Below are 24076 nucleotides of genomic sequence, written 5' to 3'. Positions count from 1 at the left end.
TTCAAGTGAAAAGGTGGAAAACGGGCTTGAAGAGGGAGGAAGCACACCAAAATTGTCTTGTGCTATAATCACGTCACAAATCAAACATTGCTTAATGTCTTACCTAAGTTAATTGCTTTATTTTACTTGTCGACGCAAGGGAAACCTACGAGAGATCAAAGACGCCTTTCTAACCTAACGCGTTATTAGTGTTTAACCTACCAAAACAAAGGCCAAACACGGATGAAATGGGCACGAGTATATCTGGCTTTCCCTAAAACCACTACCAAATTTTATCCTAGTGCACCCCCCCCCCACCCGAAATATATCTTGTGTTTAGGCCCATGTCACTTACAATCAACCATAGTTACATATCGTTTTATTTTGATCATCAAAGCAAGAAGTTAATCAAGTTTCTCGATGATTCTATTATCAGGAGTATCTTAAAACTGGTTTATGCGAATCTTCATCTGCGTCTTTTTCAAAGAATAATTCCTTTGCCACTTCCACCAAACAATTCCTGTGCCACTACTCTGACCCGCACTCAGGTACAGGCCATTGAGGTTGGAATAATCACAGCTTTTGTACCACCAAGCTCCTTTGTTTTCATGAGCACAATCACTACCCCAAGCATCATTGTCACTATCTTTGGTAGTGAACTTCATTTGATTGTGATAAGCAAGAGAATCACCTGCGTCACCTTTAAAAAAAATAGCAAAAATCTCGTAACATTTTTTAACATTGTTTTTTTTGCATGACGGTAACCACGTAAAATTAATCATTAAAATTGAGTTTGCTTGCGTTGATGGAGGCATATTTTTACATTAACAGTAACAGCTAGTATTTTTTGATGCACTACTTTCATTATAAATATTGTATTTACATTATCAATATCCCCTCAGGAAGTTACTTAGGCCCTGTTTATATAGAGTTAATATGAGAGGCGGGACGGGACGTTTGCCGAGACTTGATTGTTTTTCAAAGGGGATGTTTTCTCCCGGGAATACCCGGGACGGCTATTTCTCCCGGAAATACAATATTGTTCAGTGACATTGATCAAATAATGCAAAGTCAGCGTAATATTGTCACGGTCAAGCGAGATCGACCGTTTATATGACAAAAAACGTCCCGCTTAAAACGGGATCCCGCTTGCTGAAACCTGACAAATTTTGAATTAATAGTATGATTTGTATAGGATTCATATAGTATTACCACTTTTCGACGTGTTTTGGGTCTTTTTCCAAGTATTTTGTCAATTACTTAAGCTATCGGATATCGTCAACAAGGAAAACAGTGTGAACGTAGCACGTATTACCCGGACTTGTCCTAGACCTGGGGCCAGTTGTTCAAAAGCAGGTTAAATTTAACCCTGGGTTAGTGCTAAACCCTGGTTAAAATCCGAACCCTAGTTAGCTAAACCTGGGTTAAAACTGTGTGTTCAAAGCAGGTTAGCGTAGCTAGTTAACCTACGTTTAAAATATTACCTAAGATTAAATGTTTTAAGGACTAAATTGGATATAACCGTCAATAAACGATCGTCGAAACTTTACCCGCGAGATATATTGTCAGTCCAAAGACGAGGATAATTGTCAGTCGAAAGACGAGATATATTGTCAGATTCGAAATGAGGGGCCATTTGTATGATAAACAATGTCGATGTGAAATAAAATCAAGCAAATTATAAACAATCTATTTTAAAATTAAAAGCATTCTTTGATTATTCAAAATTCAGGAACAAACATAGCCTTACCACTTGCTGCCAATCAAAAGAGTCGAATTTTGGCATCCGAAATAAATATTTCGATTACGATGTTTCAATTTGTACGGTGTATTCATTTATCGTGTATTGCATTGAAGCGAGATAAATAAATCAATACATCAGCTGAAACCGAACGAAGTCAAACTTGAATAATTCTTTGCTGTAAAAATTATTCGTAAAACCTTTCAAAAGTTTTATTTCATGACGAATTATACGTGTCTATGTGTTTCTGTTCCTGATTCACCAATTTTGAATCGAAGTTAACCAGGATTAAAAAGTTAACCCACCTAGCTCGCAGGGTTAACGTTAACCGGCTTTTGAACAACCGGCCCCTGAAGTGTAAACGCGGCCTAAAAAGTCCTAAGAGGCCTAATAGTCAGTTAAAGTCGAATAGTCTGAAACTTTGATAAACTTTGAAACTATGATCCATTTTTAGACTTGTGTCAAGCAATGGTGTACAGAACAAAGGGAAAAGGGAAATTTGTTTGAGACCATGCAATCAGCAAGTTTGTTTACATTTTCATTAACCCAATTAGAATGCATAAATTTTTACTTCTTCCGGTAAAGAAACTTTTACTATTTACCATTTTACATGAAGTATCAAAAATGTAGCATTCTGATTGGCTTTGCCTGAAATGCAAACAAATATGCATTCTAGTTTAAAACGAAATTCCACCTTGTTGTACCGAATTCAAACGATTTGTATTAAAAGATTGCCCTAACGTTGCGTTCGCGTCCGCCTAAAGAAATTTGCCAAGAGTAAATTTTCATTTTGATACAACGTGTATTATCAGTTGCAATTAAAAGTTTACGATATCTAAGCTGATGTCTCGCTAAAACTGGTTTCCATTTTGTCGTAATTGTCGTGGGCAAGTTATTCTTCTTTCTTTATTCAGATAAAAGTACGCGTAAAATATTCTATTGCATTAGCTACCTTGACATTTCACGGCAATCACGACCTAATGGAAACCAGGATTCACTAAAGCATAATAGAGTATTTTCACCAATACAAATCAATCCCTTTCGGAATCACGGCCAATGGATGTAATTAACTCAGCTTGTTGTCAAGTCGACCCGGCCCTAAGCCGTTTATCAGCTCAATTGTTATGCTAGAAACTTAGGCAGTTTCGTTCTTTTAACATCAACACCGAGACTAGCGCGATGATTAGGGAATGTATTACAAGAGCGTGGTTACCTGAATATCTGCCAATGCCCAATCTGTATTTATCGCTTTCATCCGCTACATTAAACGTTCCGTATTTTGCGTAACGTTCAGCGCCATTAAAATCCATCAAGTCAATTCTTAGAACATTTTGGCCAGATTTAGACAAACGATGTATTTTATCAAGTCCCAACCAGAACTCTCCGTTAAGATCACCAAAGCCTGCTTTATATTCTGACCATCCAAGGTAGAAATCTTGACTTCCATCTTGTCTTCTTTGAATCACATTCCAACCACCTCCATTTGTTGTCATATCACATCGAACGTTGAACGATCCTAGGCCATCAGGATCAATAATGTAAACACCATCATGTCTCATTCCATATTTGTAATGGTGGGCGCAACTTCCTACAATCAGTGAAAATTATCAGTATAGAATTTAACTGTAGCAACTGTGTAGTAATACTGAAAATAACACCACTTAATGTATTTGGTAATTGGAACCTTTTATTCTAACAGCTTGAGTTAAGTCATCCAAACGTGTCGTAAGCTTCGACTCGAGTCTTGAGAGGGCGGCCTTGAGTTGGTCAAGCTACAAACAGAAAGCATAGAAGTTAGGTACAGACGTTTTTGCTGTGTTTTTATTTCATAGCAATGGAAAGTATACTACAGTTGCAGTTCAGGGAATCACAGTCTTCAAGGACGGCGGAAGATCTTTAAGTGCCGGGGGCAAATATTTATATATTCTTGTTAGACCATAAAAACAATCAATTTCAAAAGAAAATAATCATGCTGAACGTGAATATATGAATAATTCCCCCACCTAACAATCTTCCGCCGTTCTTGTCCGTCTTTATAGAGCAATGGTCACGAAACCTCCTTGTGGAAGTTAATTACGTGTTACAATAATGGGTTTTGCAATGAATTCGTTGGTTTGCTTTGAAATATCATTTTTGGTGTGAGTATTCAATGAACTTTTTTGCAGAGTAAACTGCGGTTTTTCCTACACGTTGTTAAAATTTCCCTGTTAAAATTTCCCCATTAATTTATTTTCGATCACCGAAACATTGGTTTTATTGGTCTGTGCATATACATGTGATAAAACTCGATGGCGTCAGTGAAAAGGCTTGTATATTAAGGATTTAAGGATATAGCTCTGTTTCATTGCCAGGAAATTTTAGAAAAATCATTCCACATCATATTGAAGATATGAAACTTATATAATTAAGCTAAAAATGGTCACACTGACTGTGACAAGGAGCGTAACCTATGCGAATTATAAGTTTATATTACTTTTGATTTCTTTAAAAACTTGTTATATTGTCTCCATATTGAACGATTACGAATATATTATAATAGTGGGGCCAGTGGCGTAGCCAGCCTGACGACTTAGTCATGCTATGCAAATTTTATGTTATTATCATTATTCATTTCTTTAGAAATTCAGTGTTGTCACAGTCGATGAACACCAAAATATTAGCATAGCATGACTAAATTGTCGGGCTGGCTACGCCACTGAGTGGGGCTCAAATTTTTTAAATCATTGTTTAATTCATTCTGTCACACGTATATCTAAGCCACGCATGTTCTGATATGTTTTACCAAACCCAATCAATTCTGTTTTTAAAGTATTCACATTTGGCTTGCTTTATAATATTATTTACCTCATTACGAGCATTTTTGTATCGTTCCCAGTAAAGAGTATTTCGTGTCTTGTCATATTGCTTTTTTAAATAATCCTTTGCTCTCATTTTTTTAGAACCGCCGAGGTTATCCTTCGTGGAGACTTCTTTTTACCTATACGTTTCTTCTTAAGAGGTGCATGCTTATCTAGGACTTGTGTAAGGTTAGTTAACAATCGAGACCACATAACATTAAGATCATCTGACAAGCAAGAATCATTAAGTCGTTCAAAAATATGTTTTCGTTAATAACTTCTTACTAACCGAGCGCGAGGTCTTTACCGAGAAATATCGGACCGAGGTCTTTTTGAACCGACCGAGCTCGAAGAGCGAGTTTATATGCTTCTGCACTGCTGTTTGTTTAAAGGCTTTACAAACTAAGAATTGCGATTAAAAAAATTGATGTGAAAATTTAAGCTAACCTTGCGTTAAGATAACCGGCTTTTGAACAACCGGCCCCAGGCTACAAATTGCAACCGCGACAAAACGTCTTTGCGTCCTCCACTTTTCGGTCTACCACCAGATCCCTCGCAAAGTTGCCCGATATTCTGATCGTTTACACTGGCGATTTTTGCTGATGATATGATTTTGAAAGGTATTGTCGCAAGTTACTTTGTTGTACTGGTTTTTCAAGTGAAAAGGTGGAAAACGGGCTTGAAGAGGGAGGAAGCACACCAAAATTGTCTTGTGCTATAATCACGTCACAAATCAAACATTGCTTAATGTCTTACCTAAGTTAATTGCTTTATTTTACTTGTCGACGCAGGGGAAACCTACGAGAGATCAAAGACGCCTTTCTAACCTAACGCGTTATTAGTGTTTAACCTACCAAAACAAAGGCCAAACACGGATGAAATGGGCACGAGTATATCTGGCTTTCCCTAAAACCACTACCAAATTTTATCCTAGTGCACCCCCCCCCCACCCGAAATATATCTTGTGTTTAGGCCCATGTCACTTACAATCAACCATAGTTACATATCGTTTTATTTTGATCATCAAAGCAAGAAGTTAATCAAGTTTCTCGATGATTCTATTATCAGGAGTATCTTAAAACTGGTTTATGCGAATCTTCATCTGCGTCTTTTTCAAAGAATAATTCCTTTGCCACTTCCACCAAACAATTCCTGTGCCACTACTCTGACCCGCACTCAGGTACAGGCCATTGAGGTTGGAATAATCACAGCTTTTGTACCACCAAGCTCCTTTGTTTTCATGAGCACAATCACTACCCCAAGCATCCATTGTCACTATCTTTGGTAGTGAACTTCATTTGATTGTGATAAGCAAGAGAATCACCTGCGTCACCTTTAAAAAAAATAGCAAAAATCTCGTAACATTTTTTAACATTGTTTTTTTGCATGACGGTAACCACGTAAAATTAATCATTAAAATTGAGTTTGCTTGCGTTGATGGAGGCATATTTTTACATTAACAGTAACAGCTAGTATTTTTTGATGCACTACTTTCATTATAAATATTGTATTTACATTATCAATATCCCTCAGGAAGTTACTTAGGCCCTGTTTATATAGAGTTAATATGAGAGGCGGGACGGGACGTTTGCCGAGACTTGATTGTTTTTCAAAGGGGATGTTTTCTCCCGGGAATACCCGGGACGGCTATTTCTCCCGGAAATACAATATTGTTCAGTGACATTGATCAAATAATGCAAAGTCAGCGTAATATTGTCACGGTCAAGCGAGATCGACCGTTTATATGACAAAAAACGTCCCGCTTAAAACGGGATCCCGCTTGCTGAAACCTGACAAATTTTGAATTAATAGTATGATTTGTATAGGATTCATATAGTATTACCACTTTTCGACGTGTTTTGGGTCTTTTTCCAAGTATTTTGTCAATTACTTAAGCTATCGGATATCGTCAACAAGGAAAACAGTGTGAACGTAGCACGTATTACCCGGACTTGTCCTAGACCTGGGGCCAGTTGTTCAAAAGCAGGTTAAATTTAACCCTGGGTTAGTGCTAAACCTGGGTTAAAATCCGAACCCTAGGTTAGCTAAACCTGGGTTAAAACTGTGTTGTTCAAAGCAGGTTTAGCGGTAGGGCTAGTTAACCTACGTTTAAAATATTTTACCTAAGATTAAATGTATTTTAAGGACTAAATTGGATATAAGAACGGTCAATAAACGATCGTCGAAACTTTACCCGGCGAGGATATATTGTCAGTCCAAAGACGAGGATATATTGTCAGTCGAAAGACGAGGATATATTGTCAGATTCGAAATGAGGGGCCATTTTGTATGATAAACAATGTCGATGTGAAATAAAATCAAGCAAATTATAAACAATCTATTTTAAAATTAAAAGCATTCTTTGATTATTCAAAATTCAGGAACAAACATAGCCTTACCACTTGCTGCCAATCAAAAGAGTCGAATTTTGGCATCCGAAATAAATATTTCGATTACGATGTTTCAATTTGTACGGTTGTATTCATTTATCGTGTATTGCATTGAAGCGAAGATAAATAAATCAATACATCAGCTGAAACCGAACGAAGTCAAACTTGAATAATTCTTTGCTGTAAAAATTATTCGTAAAACCTTTCAAAAGTGTTTATTTCATGACGAATTATACGTGTCTATGTGTTTCTGTTCCTGATTCACCAATTTTGAATCGAAGTTAACCCAGGATTAAAAAGTTAACCCACCTAGCTCGCAGGGTTAACGTTAACCGGCTTTTGAACAACCGGCCCCTGAAGTGTAAACGCGGCCTAAAAAGTCCTAAGAGGCCTAATAGTCAGTTAAAGTCGAATAGTCTGAAACTTTGATAAACTTTGAAACTATGATCCATTTTTAGACTTGTGTCAAGCAATGGTGTACAGAACAAAGGGAAAAGGGAAATTTTGTTTGAGACCATGCAATCAGCAAGTTTGTTTACATTTTCATTAACCCAATTAGAATGCATAAATTTTTACTTCTTCCGGTAAAGAAACTTTTACTATTTACCATTTTACATGAAGTATCAAAAATGTAGGCATTCTGATTGGCTTTGCCTGAAATGCAAACAAATATGCATTCTAGTTTAAAACGAAATTCCACCTTGTTGTACCGAATTCAAACGATTTGTATTAAAAGATTGCCCTAACGTTGCGTTCGCGTCCGCCTAAAAGAAATTTGCCAAGAGTAAATTTTCATTTTGATACAACGTGTATTATCAGTTGCAATTAAAAGTTTACGATATCTAAGCTGATGTCTCGCTAAAACTTGGTTTCCATTTTGTCGTAATTGTCGTGGGCAAGTTATTCTTCTTTCTTTATTCAGATAAAAGTACGCGTAAAATATTCTATTGCATTAGCTACCTTGACATGTTCACGGCAATCACGACCTAATGGAAACCAGGATTCACTAAAGCATAATAGAGTATTTTCACCAATACAAATCAATCCCAGTTTTCGGGAATCACGGCCAATGGATGTAATTAACTCAGCTTGTTGTCAAGTCGACCCGGCCCTAAGCCGTTTATCAGCTCAATTGTTATGCTAGAAACTTTAGGCAGTTTCGTTCTTTTAACATCAACACCGAGACTAGCGCGATGATTAGGGAATGTATTACAAGAGCGTGGTTACCTGAATATCTGCCAATGCCCAATCTGTATTTATCGCTTTCATCCGCTACATTAAACGTTCCGTATTTTGCGTAACGTTCAGCGCCATTAAAATCCATCAAGTCAATTCTTAGAACATTTTGGCCAGATTTAGACAAACGATGTATTTTATCAAGTCCCAACCAGAACTCTCCGTTAAGATCACCAAAGCCTGCTTTATATTCTGACCATCCAAGGTAGAAATCTTGACTTCCATCTTGTCTTCTTTGAATCACATTCCAACCACCTCCATTTGTTGTCATATCACATCGAACGTTGAACGATCCTAGGCCATCAGGATCAATAATGTAAACACCATCATGTCTCATTCCATATTTGTAATGGTGGGCGCAACTTCCTACAATCAGTGAAAATTATCAGTATAGAATTTAACTGTAGCAACTGTGTAGTAATACTGAAAATAACACCACTTAATGTATTTGGTAATTGGAACCTTTTATTCTAACAGCTTGAGTTAAGTCATCCAAACGTGTCGTAAGCTTCGACTCGAGTCTTGAGAGGGCGGCCTTGAGTTGGTCAAGCTACAAACAGAAAGCATAGAAGTTAGGTACAGACGTTTTTGCTGTGTTTTTTATTTCATAGCAATGGAAAGTATACTACAGTTGCAGTTCAGGGAATCACAGTCTTCAAGGACGGCGGAAGATCTTTAAGTGCCGGGGGCAAATATTTATATATTCTTGTTAGACCATAAAAACAATCAATTTCAAAAGAAAATAATCATGCTGAACGTGAATATATGAATATTATTCCCCCACCTAACAATCTTCCGCCGTTCTTGTCCGTCTTTATAGAGCAATGGTCACGAAACCTCCTTGTGGAAGTTAATTACGTGTTACAATAATGGGTTTTGCAATGAATTCGTTGGTTTGCTTTGAAATATCATTTTTGGTGTGAGTATTCAATGAACTTTTTTGCAGAGTAAACTGCGGTTTTTCCTACACGTTGTTAAAATTTCCCTGTTAAAATTTCCCCATTAATTTATTTTTCGATCACCGAAACATTGGTTTTATTGGTCTGTGCATATACATGTGATAAAACTCGATGGCGTCAGTGAAAAGGCTTGTATATTAAGGATTTAAGGATATAGCTCTGTTTCATTGCCAGGAAATTTTAGAAAAATCATTCCACATCATATTGAAGATATGAAACTTATATAATTAAGCTAAAAATGGTCACACTGACTGTGACAAGGAGCGTAACCTATGCGAATTATAAGTTTATATTACTTTTGATTTCTTTAAAAACTTGTTATATTGTCTCCATATTGAACGATTACGAATATATTATAATAGTGGGGCCAGTGGCGTAGCCAGCCTGACGACTTAGTCATGCTATGCAAATTTTATGTTATTATCATTATTCATTTCTTTAGAAATTCAGTGTTGTCACAGTCGATGAACACCAAAATATTAGCATAGCATGACTAAATTGTCGGGCTGGCTACGCCACTGAGTGGGGCTCAAATTTTTTAAATGTTGAATGCCATTCCAAGTTCAAACATTCTGTCAGAACAAGTTTAAGAGCATATATTGACCCGTAATCCGCAATTATTGATGGTGAAACAATGAAAATCCTTAATGCTGATAAGTACCTTTTTTTCCTCTGCAATCATATTCCAGCTAGTTTTGGATCGCACATAAAGTTTCTGATTGTCCTTGCGATATTTTAATAACCCTGAAACCTCGGGAATGTTGCTAGCTGTGAAATTGTCAGGAACAACTACAATCTAATTGAAAAAAATACACTAAAAGTATAGAATTGAGTACTATAATTTTAGTACACTGGATTTTTCACCCAGCGTTCCATAACCAAAAAAGACTAGGATATATATCTATTAAAGCCGAAGCAAAAGAAATTAAGAGGAGATTTTTTACAAACTCGCGTATTGAGCGCTCAAAACCAATCAGATTGCTGGAGCCTGGAGTATGGAAGTTGATAGAAGCAATTCCATGTAAACATGGCGGCCGGATTTCAAATAGTATGAGTGTTTCGGTGCCGTTTTCACAACCATAACTCTCGGAAAGTTATGCAAATTAACAGAAAACAAAAAGCATGTGATCATCTAAAGATATGAAACTCCTAGACAAAATGGATTCACGGTTTGCCAAATAATTAAGGACGGCGGAATGTTATACAAGAGTTCGCTATGATTGCAGTTCATAGAAGTTAGGATTGTATGATTATCATTTTACTGTTTTTTTAGCTAGGTAACTGCCTGTGATCACAATGAATAAAATATAATGTAATCCTTTGACATATCCGCAGTGTTCAAAAATTGCAGTTTCGTAGAACTTTTAGTGCCTAATCTTATTAATATATCATCTTATTTTACAAACAATTTAAAAATGGAATTGCTATCGGAAAAATGTATTACAATCAGCATTTTTGACCGTATATCTTAAATATTAGACGGAAACACTGTATTGTACGTGATTTTCTTTTGCAATAGATGTATTTTATGTAAAAGCATGCATTAGTTTTAAAATCCAAACATTAGATATACCTAAAATAATTGCTGAGGTTTTGCTTAATTTGACATGAACTTAAAACATTAGTCTATTGCTAAAACCTATGTTCAACACTGGTAAATTACACCAATACTGTTTCCGATCAAACTAATTCATATTTTGCAATACACCCTGGGTATTGTAGTTTACAAAAAGTATAATTTGATTTAAATTTGGGTGGTAGGTCCATGGTCGTTTTTTGACATTTTCAAAATCAAGTAATTTTCCAATTATCACAGCACATATTTACCTGACATTTCAGAATAGCTATCTACTTCTTGAGTAGAATTTGAATAGAGATACTTTGAGCCATATAGACACCTTCCTTAGTTCATATTACAAAATCCATAGGACTTTATGCAAACCTTAAGTTTAGTGCAAAAAATACAATTTTGTTCAAATTTGGGTGGTAGGTCCGTGGTCGTTTTTTGACATTTTTAAAATCAACCATATGTTGTGTATTTACTTTAGGCATTAGTATACCAAATGAAGTGGCACCTGTATTAACAATATTATTGATACAATAGAAGTACCTAGGCAATTATATTTATAAGGGGTTGCTGTGAAAACAATAACTAGTGGCACAATAACTTTGGTAGTTGCCAATGTAGTTAAGGTGGCTTTGTTAGGTTTTTTTCACTTGAAAGAAATGTGCTTGGATTATGTATTACATCACATTTCCTTGTGTTTAACCATAAAAAACAATGCAGATGTTTCAAATCAAATTTTCTCTGTATTCACAAATATGAGTATTATAATTATATTATAAGTATTCATAAGTATTTAGACTCCCTCCTAATTATTACAGTATAAGTGTAGTACACTATTTATTGAAATTATTTATATAGTAAGATATATTTTAACAACAAAGTCACATTATAACGTACAGCTATATGTACACATATATCACACTATATGTACAGCTGCATAATTTTGGAATAAATTGTCCCATGATTGTTCCACCAATTGTCCTACATGTCCCATATTATGTACCCACCACACAAGGAATTCACTGTTAAAATAGAGAGGGCGGTTGTTCTTGAAATAAATGAAAATAGTTTGACTTTTTCTTTCTTTCTTGTGTTGTTTCTTGAAATAGATTATTTAGGGTCTTTTTTTATTATTGTATCTTCAAGCTACTACACATATTAAAGTGACATAACCATCCACTATGCGAGTTTAGTAGTTTACTGACCAGTATCTGAAACTATTGTTCATATTTTCCAATATGTGTTGGAGACCTAGGAATAAATACGTTGACATTTGAGAATTTTAATTTATCACAAGGTTAATTCTAAATCACTAAAATCAAACTTAATCAGTATATTTCAATATGTTTATACTTTAGTGTGTGACTGTGTGTCACTCCTTCGCACTAATAAAATGTACGCATGGAAAATTATAATCATTCAAAATACTAAAAAAATTGAAGGAACACTCACCTGATGTTCTTCTTTATTTCCAGGAGCTTTTCGCCTTTTGAAATTCTCCAAAAGTTAGTAAAACAGCTCGGTCTCTCGACACGAAAACTTTACCAAACTTGTAAATTCAAAATGGCTGCGAAGCATATTTTAGCGAAGGCCTGGTTGCTAAGTTTTGAGCGATTTTGGGCAAAAAATCTCCTCTTAAAAAGTTATGTCCAAATTATCTTTGTTTAGGAAAGTTAGCTAACAAAGAGAGTGTAAATTAAAATATGCATCAATTTATTTTATAGGAATTATTACTATAAAAAACACCGTACGCGTGTAACCCAATAAGAACCAAAAGTGTATTTTCGCTCTCACATAATAAGGCATGTATTTGCACTTGAAACAAACCAGAAATGCATGAATTCGTATTAGTAGCCTGGTACGTATTTGATAAAAACGAAAACAAAATATTGAATATTTAGTTTACCTAACTATCTGGAGACGTCTTATTAATTTCAAAAACAATTAAATTTTTCTTGAAAATGTTATTTGTGTCTTTTTCATTCAGAATTTCTCTGTTTTTCATCTCGTAATGGCCGCCGGTAACGCCGGTCCATTACGGGAAAGTGCCGGTCCATTACGGGAAAGTAATGGATGGCTGAAAATTGTTCTCAGCCAATCACTGAGCTTCATAACACCAGAAGTGACGCTTGCCATATGATAATAGTGAGCTTAAGCAAGTGACGTTTTTGACAACTCGTACGTTAACCGGAAGTGAAGTTTTTGTTTTTAACCATTCACAACTTATGACCCAGTCTTTTGACGCTACTCATGGCGTTTGTGTTGTCAAAAACGTCATTTGCTTAGGCTCACTGATACGTGATAATCACCGGATCAAATTAGCGGATTTTTCATTATGCCGGCGTGTTGTTTTCGCCAAGAAACACGTTATTTTAACGAAAATACTGTACCTGAAAGCACAAAAGAAGTAAAAAATAAGCTAGGCTTAAAATTATTTTCAAAGTAAAAGACTACTTTGAATTTGTAGAACGCTTATCAACTTTATTTTACGAAAAATGTTTTATATAAATCGCTGTAAAACTGTCCAGATATTTGTTTCACGTTTGTAAAACATTTATTTTCTACAACAGATTCGTTTTTACAAAAAATTACCTTTGTAATTATACTAAAACAATTATTCATCCTAGGCTCAGTGAATATCGCTGAATAAAAACCTCGACTTCGTCTCGGTTCAGCGATATTCACCTCGCCTTCGGCAAATAATTGTTAAACAAGGTGGTAGTTATGTTTTCATTCGTGAATAGCAATACTTACCCCATCATTTAAAAGTGGTTCCTTGGAGGAACAACGACCCTAAGGGAAATGAAATATTTTATGCTGGATAAGCTAACAATTACATTTCAAGGAGTAGAATTATGTCAGGTAAAAAGTTTTTCGAGGCTATAAAATGTCATAAGTTTAATTCTATTTGCATAATAAGCCCAACTTACTCTTTTAGGGACAGCGTTTTGACCAACCAACTTGTACCAGACCTCGTCTCCGTTCGCTTCAGAAACTTTATAATCCATGCATTTGTTCCAAACTTTCTTTGGAGAAGATGATCTCACCCAGAACCATGAATAAACATTCTTTACCACATTTGCGCCAGGTTTTGCCTTACAATCGGTGCCACAGAGATCGTCTGTGCTATCTGGTGGACTAAAACAACTGCAGCACTAAAATTTAAGATAATACCCTTGATTACTTTTTTATCTCATATAAGGTGGTCCACTACACAGAAATTAACGATTTGTCCTGTATTAAAGAGTCCAACGGATGCAATCTTAAATGTCTCCCTAATTGATCCTGAATATTTTTTCTCTAAGAAATATGTAAAAAACGGGAGATTTAGACGAATTTTTAATTAGGGTTCTGCCATGAGCAAACAAAAGGGGTCGATTGAACAATGGATGATTTCGTTTCAGACCAATTAGGAAGTTTGTTTACATTTTAAGTAACTCAATCAAAATGCATAAATTTTGACTACTTCCAGTAAAACGGTAAATTCACTACCATTTTACATGAAGCATTAAAATTTAGACATTCTGATTGGCTTTGCTTAAAAAATGTAAACAAATATGCCGGTTATTAAAGATATAGCTGAAGCCCCAAAAGCTTCAAAACAGAGCTGCAAGAGTTATTTCAGGGGCATCTTATGAAACTCGTTCCTCTGATATTTTCCAGGCTCAGTCTTGGAAACATATTGAAGAAAGACAAAAGAAAACTAAATCTATTCTAAAGTATTAACTAACCACACTGCCCTCAACCTAAAGGTGTCCTTTATTCGAATGAATGATATTCAAAATAACTATCAATTACGAAATAGGGAAACTGATTTGATTATCCCTACACCTAAGAACGAATATCTTAAAAAAAACGTTTAAGTATAGTGGAGCAGTAACATGGAATTCGCTCTCAACAGATGCAAGGCTATCAACTACTTTAAGTGCTTTTAAAGGGCATCTTGAAGCCTAGTTTGTTCAATACATATTATCTGAGACATTCCAAGAAACCTTCTATTCAAAGTTTTTTGCTTGTTTTTTTTTATCAATTTTTATGTCTTCATTTTTGTAAATATGTCTTATTGCTTTGACACTTCTCAGGAAGAACATCAATTAAATGGTGATGAGAATTGCGTCATTAAATAAATTGTTTATGTATGTATGTATGTATAATTGGGGAGGGAGGTGTTTATTTATATAATCAGTTCTGTCCCACGGATATATTTTGTAACTGCAATAGCTTACAATAGAACTGAATGTATGAATAAACACCCCCAAATTATCGTTCTAGACTTCTGGTTACACCCCTGAATGCTAGCACTTCTATACTAATAAGTATACTTCTATACTATAAGTTATGACCTACCACTCCTTTGTCACAGCCAATAAATGCGGTTGAATTGTAATTGATTCCTGATGTTTTGCTAACCACACTGTAGCTGGTAATATGAAAAAAATTGAAATCAGTTAATCAATGATAGTAAACCCAGTAACATTTTTGGTAGAAAGCACAATACTACTTTTTGACGATACTACAAAAAACTACTAATTTTATTTGGTATCGACCAATTAATTTGTCATCTTAAAAAAAAGTCTCAAAAGAAAAAAGGTTTAGTAAGTTTTTCTGCACTCATTATAGTTCTCCATTACCTAAAAGATCCTGACGAGTCAGTTTGAATTGGATACTTTGGGTGAAATGCAAAACCTTGGGGACATTGTTTTTCGAAGCATTCGTTCATCATTGCCTTAAAAAGAAAACGTAATTTAGGAACTATAAGTCAGTAAACAATGGTGCTTGGTGCAATGGTGCTAACTCTAAAGAATACACAAAGGTAAACAGATTGCGTCTAATGAAAACGTAAACAACAACAGCAACTTTGAGAACAAACCCATCCGGATTTTTGGAAAAAATGATGATATGTTCCAAACTGTGAGCAGCGAAAGTTTGTTGCAACAATTTTCTCAGTTCCAAGATCTTGGACATATGCGATGTCGCCAATGCCCGGTGATGTGGGTCCACAACCCCCCTGATTAATGATCATAATATTTTTTAAAGGACGCGTATTTCGCAGCCGATAAATCCTGCAAGAAAAGGATCAAAGATGTAGCCGTCAGACTTATCTTCTTAGGCATACAGGCTAAAAATTTTTTAGGAAGCGGTGTACAAGTTGTCCGACTTCTGTTACGTACTCGTTATACGTACTGATTGAATAGTATAGGGTTGAAGCGAGTTTTTCATTATTTTTACTAACAATGCGATAGTGCTATTATTACCAGTGAGCTTTGGTTTTTTCAAAATTTTCAGTTGTGGATATTTGTATTCTGAAATCAAGAACAGGAGCGTCACCGAGATCACTGGACCACTGAGATTTACCAAATGGATCAACTGTTGTGTTTTTGGACGGAACTTTCCATGTTACAGAACTGTTGAGTTTACCAATCAACGCAAATCCCCCTCCATCTGTTGTCATGTCACAATAGATCTACAAAAAAAATCAAATAGTTACTTCTTTTAGCAAAATTCCTGGCATTGAAGTTGTAGCCAATTAAGTAGTATAGAGAAGGGGGGTTCTGGAGCAGGCGGTGCAGGCGGTGCACGAGGCACCACCGATGATGTCGTCGAGTCTTAAATATTTTAATTTATTCAGGCAATTTTAATATAGTTGAGTTTTGCCGGTTTGTTACTCAGCATTTTCGGTTTATTTTCATGCGACTTCGCTACCGTTGATTTTCCCGAAGTTATGCGTGGTCTCCACGCAGGGTGAGAGTGTGGCGTTATTAAACCGTAATTAAGTACACAGTAAGGATTTGCGAGAAAAATATTTTATTTGTCAGGTAATACACGTTTAGTATGTCAACATTTTAATACTAGCCTATGTTTCTTTCCATAGCATTAGGACTGTTTATTTTATTACATGATATTATAAGAATGTTTCTTTCAATCCTACTAGGACTGTTCGTTCATTTTAAGAGTTCATCTCTTAAATAATCTGAAGGGAACAGATGTTGTGATTACATTTGTCTCTCCAGCTATAACCCGTACGCTTCTACTTCAACTTTAGGACAATGTTGATATGCGTCGGCTGCCAAATGCTTCCCACAGGTCTCCAGCCATACTAGATTTTTTTATCAGTATTTGCGCTTTCGGGCATCCAAAACACTCCAAATTGATGGAGGGAATGTTCAGGTTTGCGAGGAGATCCTTCTCGTAGTGCCCGCCTTTATACGCAATTGTTGAGTGTTCGTTTTTTCTTAAACGGCGGTAAAGGAGTGCAACAATTTTCTCCAACTCCGATATTGGCAAAGTATCAACTCCGGCAGGTACGTCAAAGGGGAGCTTGTGGATGTGTTTTTCTAAGTAACTACATGTCCGTTTCTCTTTTAGCGTTAAATTACTCCAACGCAGACCAATGTCAAAAAAGAAGGAGTTTGCAAAGACGTCACCAACTTTTAAAACACCTAGCTCCTTACATAAAAAGTTTCCACCAATAAGGTATCCGTCCATATCAATGATTGCGACAATATCTTCGAGAGAAATTTTGATTTTGATTTACCAAAATGTAAGTTCGTTGATCTTTTATATATGACTGTAACCTAATCCAATTTCCATCATGCATATATAGATAAATTACAAAACGTCACAGGTGTAGCGCTACGGTGTGCGCTACGGTGTGCGCTACTCTCACGCGTGATGATGTGCGCACAAGCATTTGTTTACACACATTGTCAGTTGATGACTTTGTCCAAACGCGTTTATGCATACATTACTGGTAATAGGTTTTAATGACAGGACGAACCTGAACATGTTCGCCTCCAAACAAAGAGTAGCTTGCACATAAATATCGCACATCCAACAGATATTGCCCGAGAAAACACAGATCGAGTTGGGATTAAAAAATGTTAGCCTATACTCGCGCGGTTCAGTTATACATAACCTTTGGGTGATGATGGAACGTGTGCAGACTCTTAAAGGCCTTGCCATTAAAACTGTGCTCTTAACGTTATCGGAGACTCGGAATGACTTCGACACTGAAAGACAAATAACTGAAAAGCTAATGTGGGTGACTGAGTTTCTGATAGAGGATGAAATAAATCCAAAGACACTGTTAATAAAATGTTTCTTATCCTCATGTTTCAAAGTTGGATTCCGCACAAAACGCAATCATAACTTCGAAGAGAAAAGTAAAGTGTTTCGTGTTTATTCAAACAAACCACCTATGTGACACAAGAAATACGGTTACCATATGAACGTCAAAAAAACAATCGAGTATTTAAATGTGCACACTCCGGACGCATGGTGTACGGTCTATGATAATGACTGGTGGATAGAAGTCACCGACTGTATGCTGAGACGTGATCAGATGTTTCTGCTAGACTCGTTCATATTTCCCTCAAACATTAATTTCTACTTATTGATGATTGCACATTTCATCAAAATACAACAAACCGCAAGTTTAAGTGATTATAGAACAATAGTTAATCGTATCATAAATTACCATCTATTTAGTAGTCGTAAAGTACCTAAACTATATTAATCAAAATTATCTTTTCCTAATAATAATTGGCTCATTTTTTCGTGGGTCAGATATTTTATTAGGCCCGTTTGGGCCCTATATGGCCTTATATGGCACTATTAGGCCCGATGGCCCGATTGCTGACTTGGCGTCCTAACCCGCAAATATGGACAAATATTCCATTAAACATCTACGGGAGCAAGTAAAACAGGAAATGCAGGGAGAGAACAAGCCAACATGACAAAGTTGCCAACGTCTTCACCAGCTCTACCAATACTAATACGAGAGAAAATGATCCCCTACAAGCACATGCCAAACCTGGCAGAATTACCGCTTGGCTCTACGCACACCCTTGTTGGAATCGGATAGTTGTTCCAAGCTGAGTCCATGCAAGGTCTTCGTGTTCCAACTAATTAAATCCGATTCCAACAAGGGTGTGCGTTCTCTCCCTGCATTTCCTGTTTTACTTGCTCCCGTAGATGTTTAATGGAATATTTGTCCATATTTGCGGGTTAGGACGCCAAGTCAGCAATCGGGCCATCAGGCCTCATAGTGCCATATAAGGCCATATAGGGCCCAAACGGGCCTAATGAAATATCTGACCCACGAAAAAATGAGCCAATTATTATTAGGAAAAGATAATTTTGATTAATATAGTTTAGGTACTTTACGACTACTAAATAGATGGTAATTTATGATACGATTAACTATTGTTCTATAATCACTTAAACTTGCGGTTTGTTGTATTTTGATGAAATGTGCAATCATCAATAAGTAGAAATTAATGTTTGAGGGAAATATGAACGAGTCTAGCAGAAACATCTGATCACGTCTCAGCATACAGTCGGTGACTTCTATCCACCAGTCATTATCATAGATCGTACACCATGCGTCCGGAGTGTGCACATTTAAATACTCGATTGTTTTTTTGACGTTCATATGGTAACCGTATTTCTTGTGTCACATAGGTGGTTTGTTTGAATAAACACGAAACACTTTGCTTTTCTCTTCGAAGTTATGATTGCGTTTTGTGCGGAATCCAACTTTGAAACATGAGGATAAGAAACATTTTGTTAACAGTGTCTTTGGATTTATTTCATCCTCTATCAGAAACTCAGTCACCCACATTAGCTTTTCAGTTATTTGTCTTTCAGTGTCGAAGTCATTCCGAGTCTCCGATAACGTTAAGAGCACAGTTTTAATGGCAAGGCCTTTAAGAGTCTGCACACGTTCCATCATCACCCAAAGGTTATGTATAACTGAACCGCGCGAGTATAGGCTAACATTTTTAATCCCAACTCGATCTGTGTTTTCTCGGGCAATATCTGTTGGATGTGCGATATTTATGTGCAAGCTACTCTTTGTTTGGAGGCGAACATGTTCAGGTTCGTCCTGTCATTAAAACCTATTACCAGTAATGTATGCATAAACGCGTTTGGACAAAGTCATCAACTGACAATGTGTGTAAACAAATGCTTGTGCGCACATCATCACGCGTGAGAGTAGCGCACACCGTAGCGCACACCGTAGCGCTACACCTGTGACGTTTTGTAATATATCTATATATGCATGATGGAAATTGGATTAGGTTACAGTATATAAAAGATCAACGAACTTACATTTTGGTAAATCAAAATCAAAATTTCTCTCGAAGATATTGTCGCAATCATTGATATGGACGGATACCTTATTGGTGGAAACTTTTTATGTAAGGAGCTAGGTGTTTTAAAAGTTGGTGACGTCTTTGCAAACTCCTTCTTTTTTGACATTGGTCTGCGTTGGAGTAATTTAACGCTAAAAGAGAAACGGACATGTAGTTACTTAGAAAAACACATCCACAAGCTCCCCTTTGACGTACCTGCCGGAGTTGATACTTTGCCAATATCGGAGTTGGAGAAAATTGTTGCACTCCTTTACCGCCGTTTAAGAAAAAACGAACACTCAACAATTGCGTATAAAGGCGGGCACTACGAGAAGGATCTCCTCGAAAACCTGAACATTCCATCCATCAATTTGGAGTGTTTTGGATGCCCGAAAGCGCAAATACTGATAAAAAAATCTAGTATGGCTGGAGACCTGTGGGAAGCATTTGGCAGCCGACGCATATTATCAACATTGTCCTAAAGTTGAAGTAGAAGCGTACGGGTTATAGCTGGAGAGACAAATGTAATCACAAACAAAAATAAAAAACCTGTTCCCTTCAGATTATTTAAGAGATGAACTCTTAAAATGAACGAACAGTCCTAGTAGGATTGAAAGAAACATTCTTATAATATCATGTAATAAAATAAACAGTCCTAATGCTATGGAAAGAAACATAGGCTACTATTAAAATGTTGATATACTAAACGTGTATTACCTGACAAATAAAATATTTTTCTCGCAAATCCTTACTGTGTACTTAATTACGGTTTAATAACGTCACACTCTCACCCTGCGTGGAGACCACGCATAACTTCGGGAAAATCAACGGTAGCGAAGTCGCATGAAAATAAACCAAAAATGCTGAGTAACAAACCGGCAAATCTCAACTATATTAGAATTACCTGAATAAATTAAAATATTTAAGACTCGACGACATCATCGGCGGTGCCTCGTGCACCGCCTGCTCCAGAACCCCCCTTCTCTATACTACTCAATTATATTCACCAACCCTCTTAGGTTTAGCACGATTCAAATCTATCCAATAAAATCCATCTCGAGCCTCAAAATTCCTGTTTAGAATATCCGTGCAGTCGTAGCCTGGGTTGAAGTACTCGCCGGATGGATTTGAACCTAAGTTAAAATGGATGTCCAACTGATTAGCGGATGGAAAAACCTATCAGCATTCAGGAATTAAGGGAACCATAGGAAATATTAAGGGAAATTTTATCATAACACTAATTACACATTCCGAACATTACCGTCCGTTGTTTTCCAGCCATAAACTGCATTTTGTTCTGCGCAAATTAACAGTTTATCATTGTTGGAACGATCTTTGATCAATTTTAACAAACCACGTTCCTTCTTGCTACACGAGCCAGGATCATAACCTGTTTGAATGTCCACACTCTGGTAAAATACATCAACAAACTCTTTTTGATTCGTTCAGATGAGGAGCATCAATTTTAATCATATTAAACTGATAATTCGGAATTTGGCTGAATTGAGAAGACTTGATGAGAGTTGGCTATGTTAAAATAGACAATGCTGAGGAGACAATTGGGAATTAGCCAATTAGGATTCCAATTATCTTACCTTTACTTCAGGTGAGACAAATGAGTTCCAGGATATCAAGACGTTGATTACCAACAGTTTTAAGCAAAACATATTCACACTAAAACACCAATTTGTTTGTACCGTAAATTATAACTGAAGACCGCCCAAATATCATAGTCAGGGCCGGTGATACACACCCCCAATTAAGCGGTCTTGAATATTGCACAGTATTAACCACTTTACTTTTCACGACTAGTTACAACACTATTTTAAAAAACCTACATGCAACTACCGCATGCATGTATCCACGATCTGCTCCCAAAATATTTAAACCCCACAGGCCAGTTGTATGAAAGGCTAGTTAACTAAGGACAGAATTGGCCAATCAGAGTTGTGTATTTCTGATATTGGATTTAACTATGCAAAATGGAGTTAAAGAGTTTTATACAACCGGTCCCAGAAAAGCCAAAAGGTCAGGTCATTTTATAAAATTCGATTATGGGCCTATGGCTGTGATTATCATCACTTTAGAATAGGGATTGTCATTAATATAATAGACACATAAATAAATGAATGAATAATTTACACTGCGGGCCAAAATTATATGGAAATCAATTTTTGTGTTGTAACTCCGGTAGTTTTTAATGAAAAGTAATGATTTCGTACGTTATATAGGAACACCGATCCATGGGTAGATCTTCACAATAAAATATCTACCTTGGAAATAGCAAAAGAATTGGCCGTGGCCATCGCACAATTAAAACAATTGCCATTAACCTCGCTCGTTGCAATGGACGTTCTGATAAGAGAAAAATTCGGAAGCACGCACCTTCTCGCATCGAGCGATAAATCAGATCAAGAGGGAAGTCCGCCGAGGTAAAGAAGTATTTAAAGCGTTCTTGATGTACCAAAATCAACTCGTTGCCGTATCCTGAGGAAGTTTGGAAAATGTGGAAAGCCGGAAGTTCGCCCTCCTTAAAAAGATATCCAAAAGAAGAAGAGAATGGATTGGGCAACAAATAACATGACGGTAAATTTTCAAACCGTTCTTTTCACCGACAAGTGTCCTGTGACACTCGATGGACCTGATGGATGGAGGAGAGGATGGTTCTGCAAGGAGGGTCTTCACCGCATTGGGCGTCAGCAAGGGGGTGGTGGTGTTGTGTTTTAAGCGGGAATCGTTGGTAATGAATTGGTTGGACCATTCAGACTCGCACTGAAGTAGTCAAGATGACAGCCAAATTCTACATTGACTTCCTAAAGGAGCACCTCGTTCCATGGTTCAAAAAGAAGACTTTGACATTCGGAAAAAAACATGGTTTTCATGAGCGATAATGCACCGCAATTCACAACTATGAAAGCAAACTGAAGATGTTGTTGTGTATTCTTGTTGTTTCAAATTAAATATTCCTAAAGTAATTATTGTTTTTATTTTCCACCGTCCATATTTGAGATATTTTAAATGAGTTGCATATAAAGTTGGCACGCTGAATTGGGCAAGAGGTCACAAAAATGGCCGCCGTTTGTTTATCTGCCACTATTAGGCAGATCGGTTTAAAATTTTACATACAAAATGTTTTTGTGTTGCCATATAGCGGACCAATTTTCATTATTTTTCATTGAAAACAACCAGGGTCACACCACAAAAATCGATTTGCATAAAATTCTGGCACGCATTGTATAATAGGAGGCATTAAATAGCATGCAACTGATAACGGGCATTTATTAAAAAATCATGTACCATATGATAACGGGCATTTATTAAACAATCATGTATCGACATATGTTTTTATTTTCTGACATATGTTTTTATTTTCTGAATACGCATAGCAGTTCCGGAATAGATTATAATGTGGGTATAAACAGATGCAGTCGACATTCTCATATTTATTACAGTAACTGTTGATTGAAATCAAGTCTATTATGTTGCTGTTAAAATCTCATTTGCTTTGTTTGAGCTATATCTTTTACCTTTTCAGACCAGCCTTAAAATGTTCGCAAGCACTCAGTGTACGGGTATTCTTGAATATCACCTACACTAGTGCTTTATACCAAACTACGACCTGCATACAACCGGTTTTAAGACGCAAAGTCTAGGCACTTGCAAGGGCCCACTATACCACATATAAAACTGCGATTTCCTAAATCATTCGCATTTATATACCCTACGTGCTAGTGTCGCTAAAATTCAAATATTTACTGTGACTAGACCGCTTATCCTCGTACCCTATAATTAAATAGACGAGAATAACTACAGGACATTAGCTTGACAGCTTATATAACTTGGGGGGAGTGTATATTCATATTTTTATGTAACATATCATAGAAATCAGTTACTTCTTAACAAAAGAAATTGGGCATAAGATGAATATATGAATATGCAGCCCCCAAATTAAGCTTCTAGCTACGGCCCTGATTATTTACGCAACAATAACTTAACAGAAAACGCCTTTAGTCGCAAACTTATTGCGTCATTTGAATATACAGTTTCTATCTGCTGACTAAAACTCCAGCATTGTAGCGGTTTAACGAATGCTATGTTTAGGAACAATGATTATTACTTTTTAGCATATGCTTTTTACCTGATATCAAATTCAACGATGATAAATTCAAGGTAAAGCTCGTGATATCAGCGCGATCAACACCGTCCGCTGTGTTTTGTGTTGCACTTAAG

General features: G+C 36.4%; 2 protein-coding genes across 2 annotated transcripts; both read right to left on the bottom strand.

The window, feature by feature from the left end:
• Window positions 1–314: 314 nt before the first annotated feature.
• On the bottom strand, window positions 315–4651 carry LOC114536108 (techylectin-5B-like). Its single transcript, XM_028557460.1, has 4 exons — window positions 4565–4651; window positions 3405–3492; window positions 2934–3308; window positions 315–679 (listed from the first exon to the last, which is right to left on the bottom strand). Exons 1-4 carry the CDS (start codon window positions 4649–4651, stop codon window positions 423–425), a joined length of 807 nt encoding a protein of 268 aa, XP_028413261.1. The 3' UTR covers window positions 315–422.
• Window positions 4652–5810: 1159 nt separating this feature from the next.
• On the bottom strand, window positions 5811–24066 carry LOC114536107. Its single transcript, XM_028557458.1, has 14 exons — window positions 23985–24066; window positions 21442–21520; window positions 21108–21255; window positions 20858–20979; window positions 15965–16173; window positions 15580–15772; window positions 15341–15435; window positions 15057–15129; window positions 13640–13864; window positions 13464–13502; window positions 9804–9938; window positions 8646–8733; window positions 8175–8549; window positions 5811–5890 (listed from the first exon to the last, which is right to left on the bottom strand). The coding sequence occupies exons 2-14, from the start codon at window positions 21511–21513 to the stop codon at window positions 5811–5813; spliced, it is 1854 nt and encodes a 617-aa protein (XP_028413259.1). The 5' UTR covers window positions 21514–21520; window positions 23985–24066.
• Between the last annotated feature and the right edge of the window lie 10 nt (window positions 24067–24076).

Source organism: Dendronephthya gigantea, unplaced genomic scaffold (genome assembly GCF_004324835.1).
Source record: "Dendronephthya gigantea isolate DGI-Jeju-01 unplaced genomic scaffold, DenGig_1.0 000130F, whole genome shotgun sequence".
Classification (NCBI taxonomy): domain Eukaryota; kingdom Metazoa; phylum Cnidaria; class Anthozoa; order Malacalcyonacea; family Nephtheidae; genus Dendronephthya; species Dendronephthya gigantea.
The sequence above is the reverse complement of the archived record's forward strand: the minus strand, read 5'-3'. Positions and strand labels throughout refer to the sequence as shown.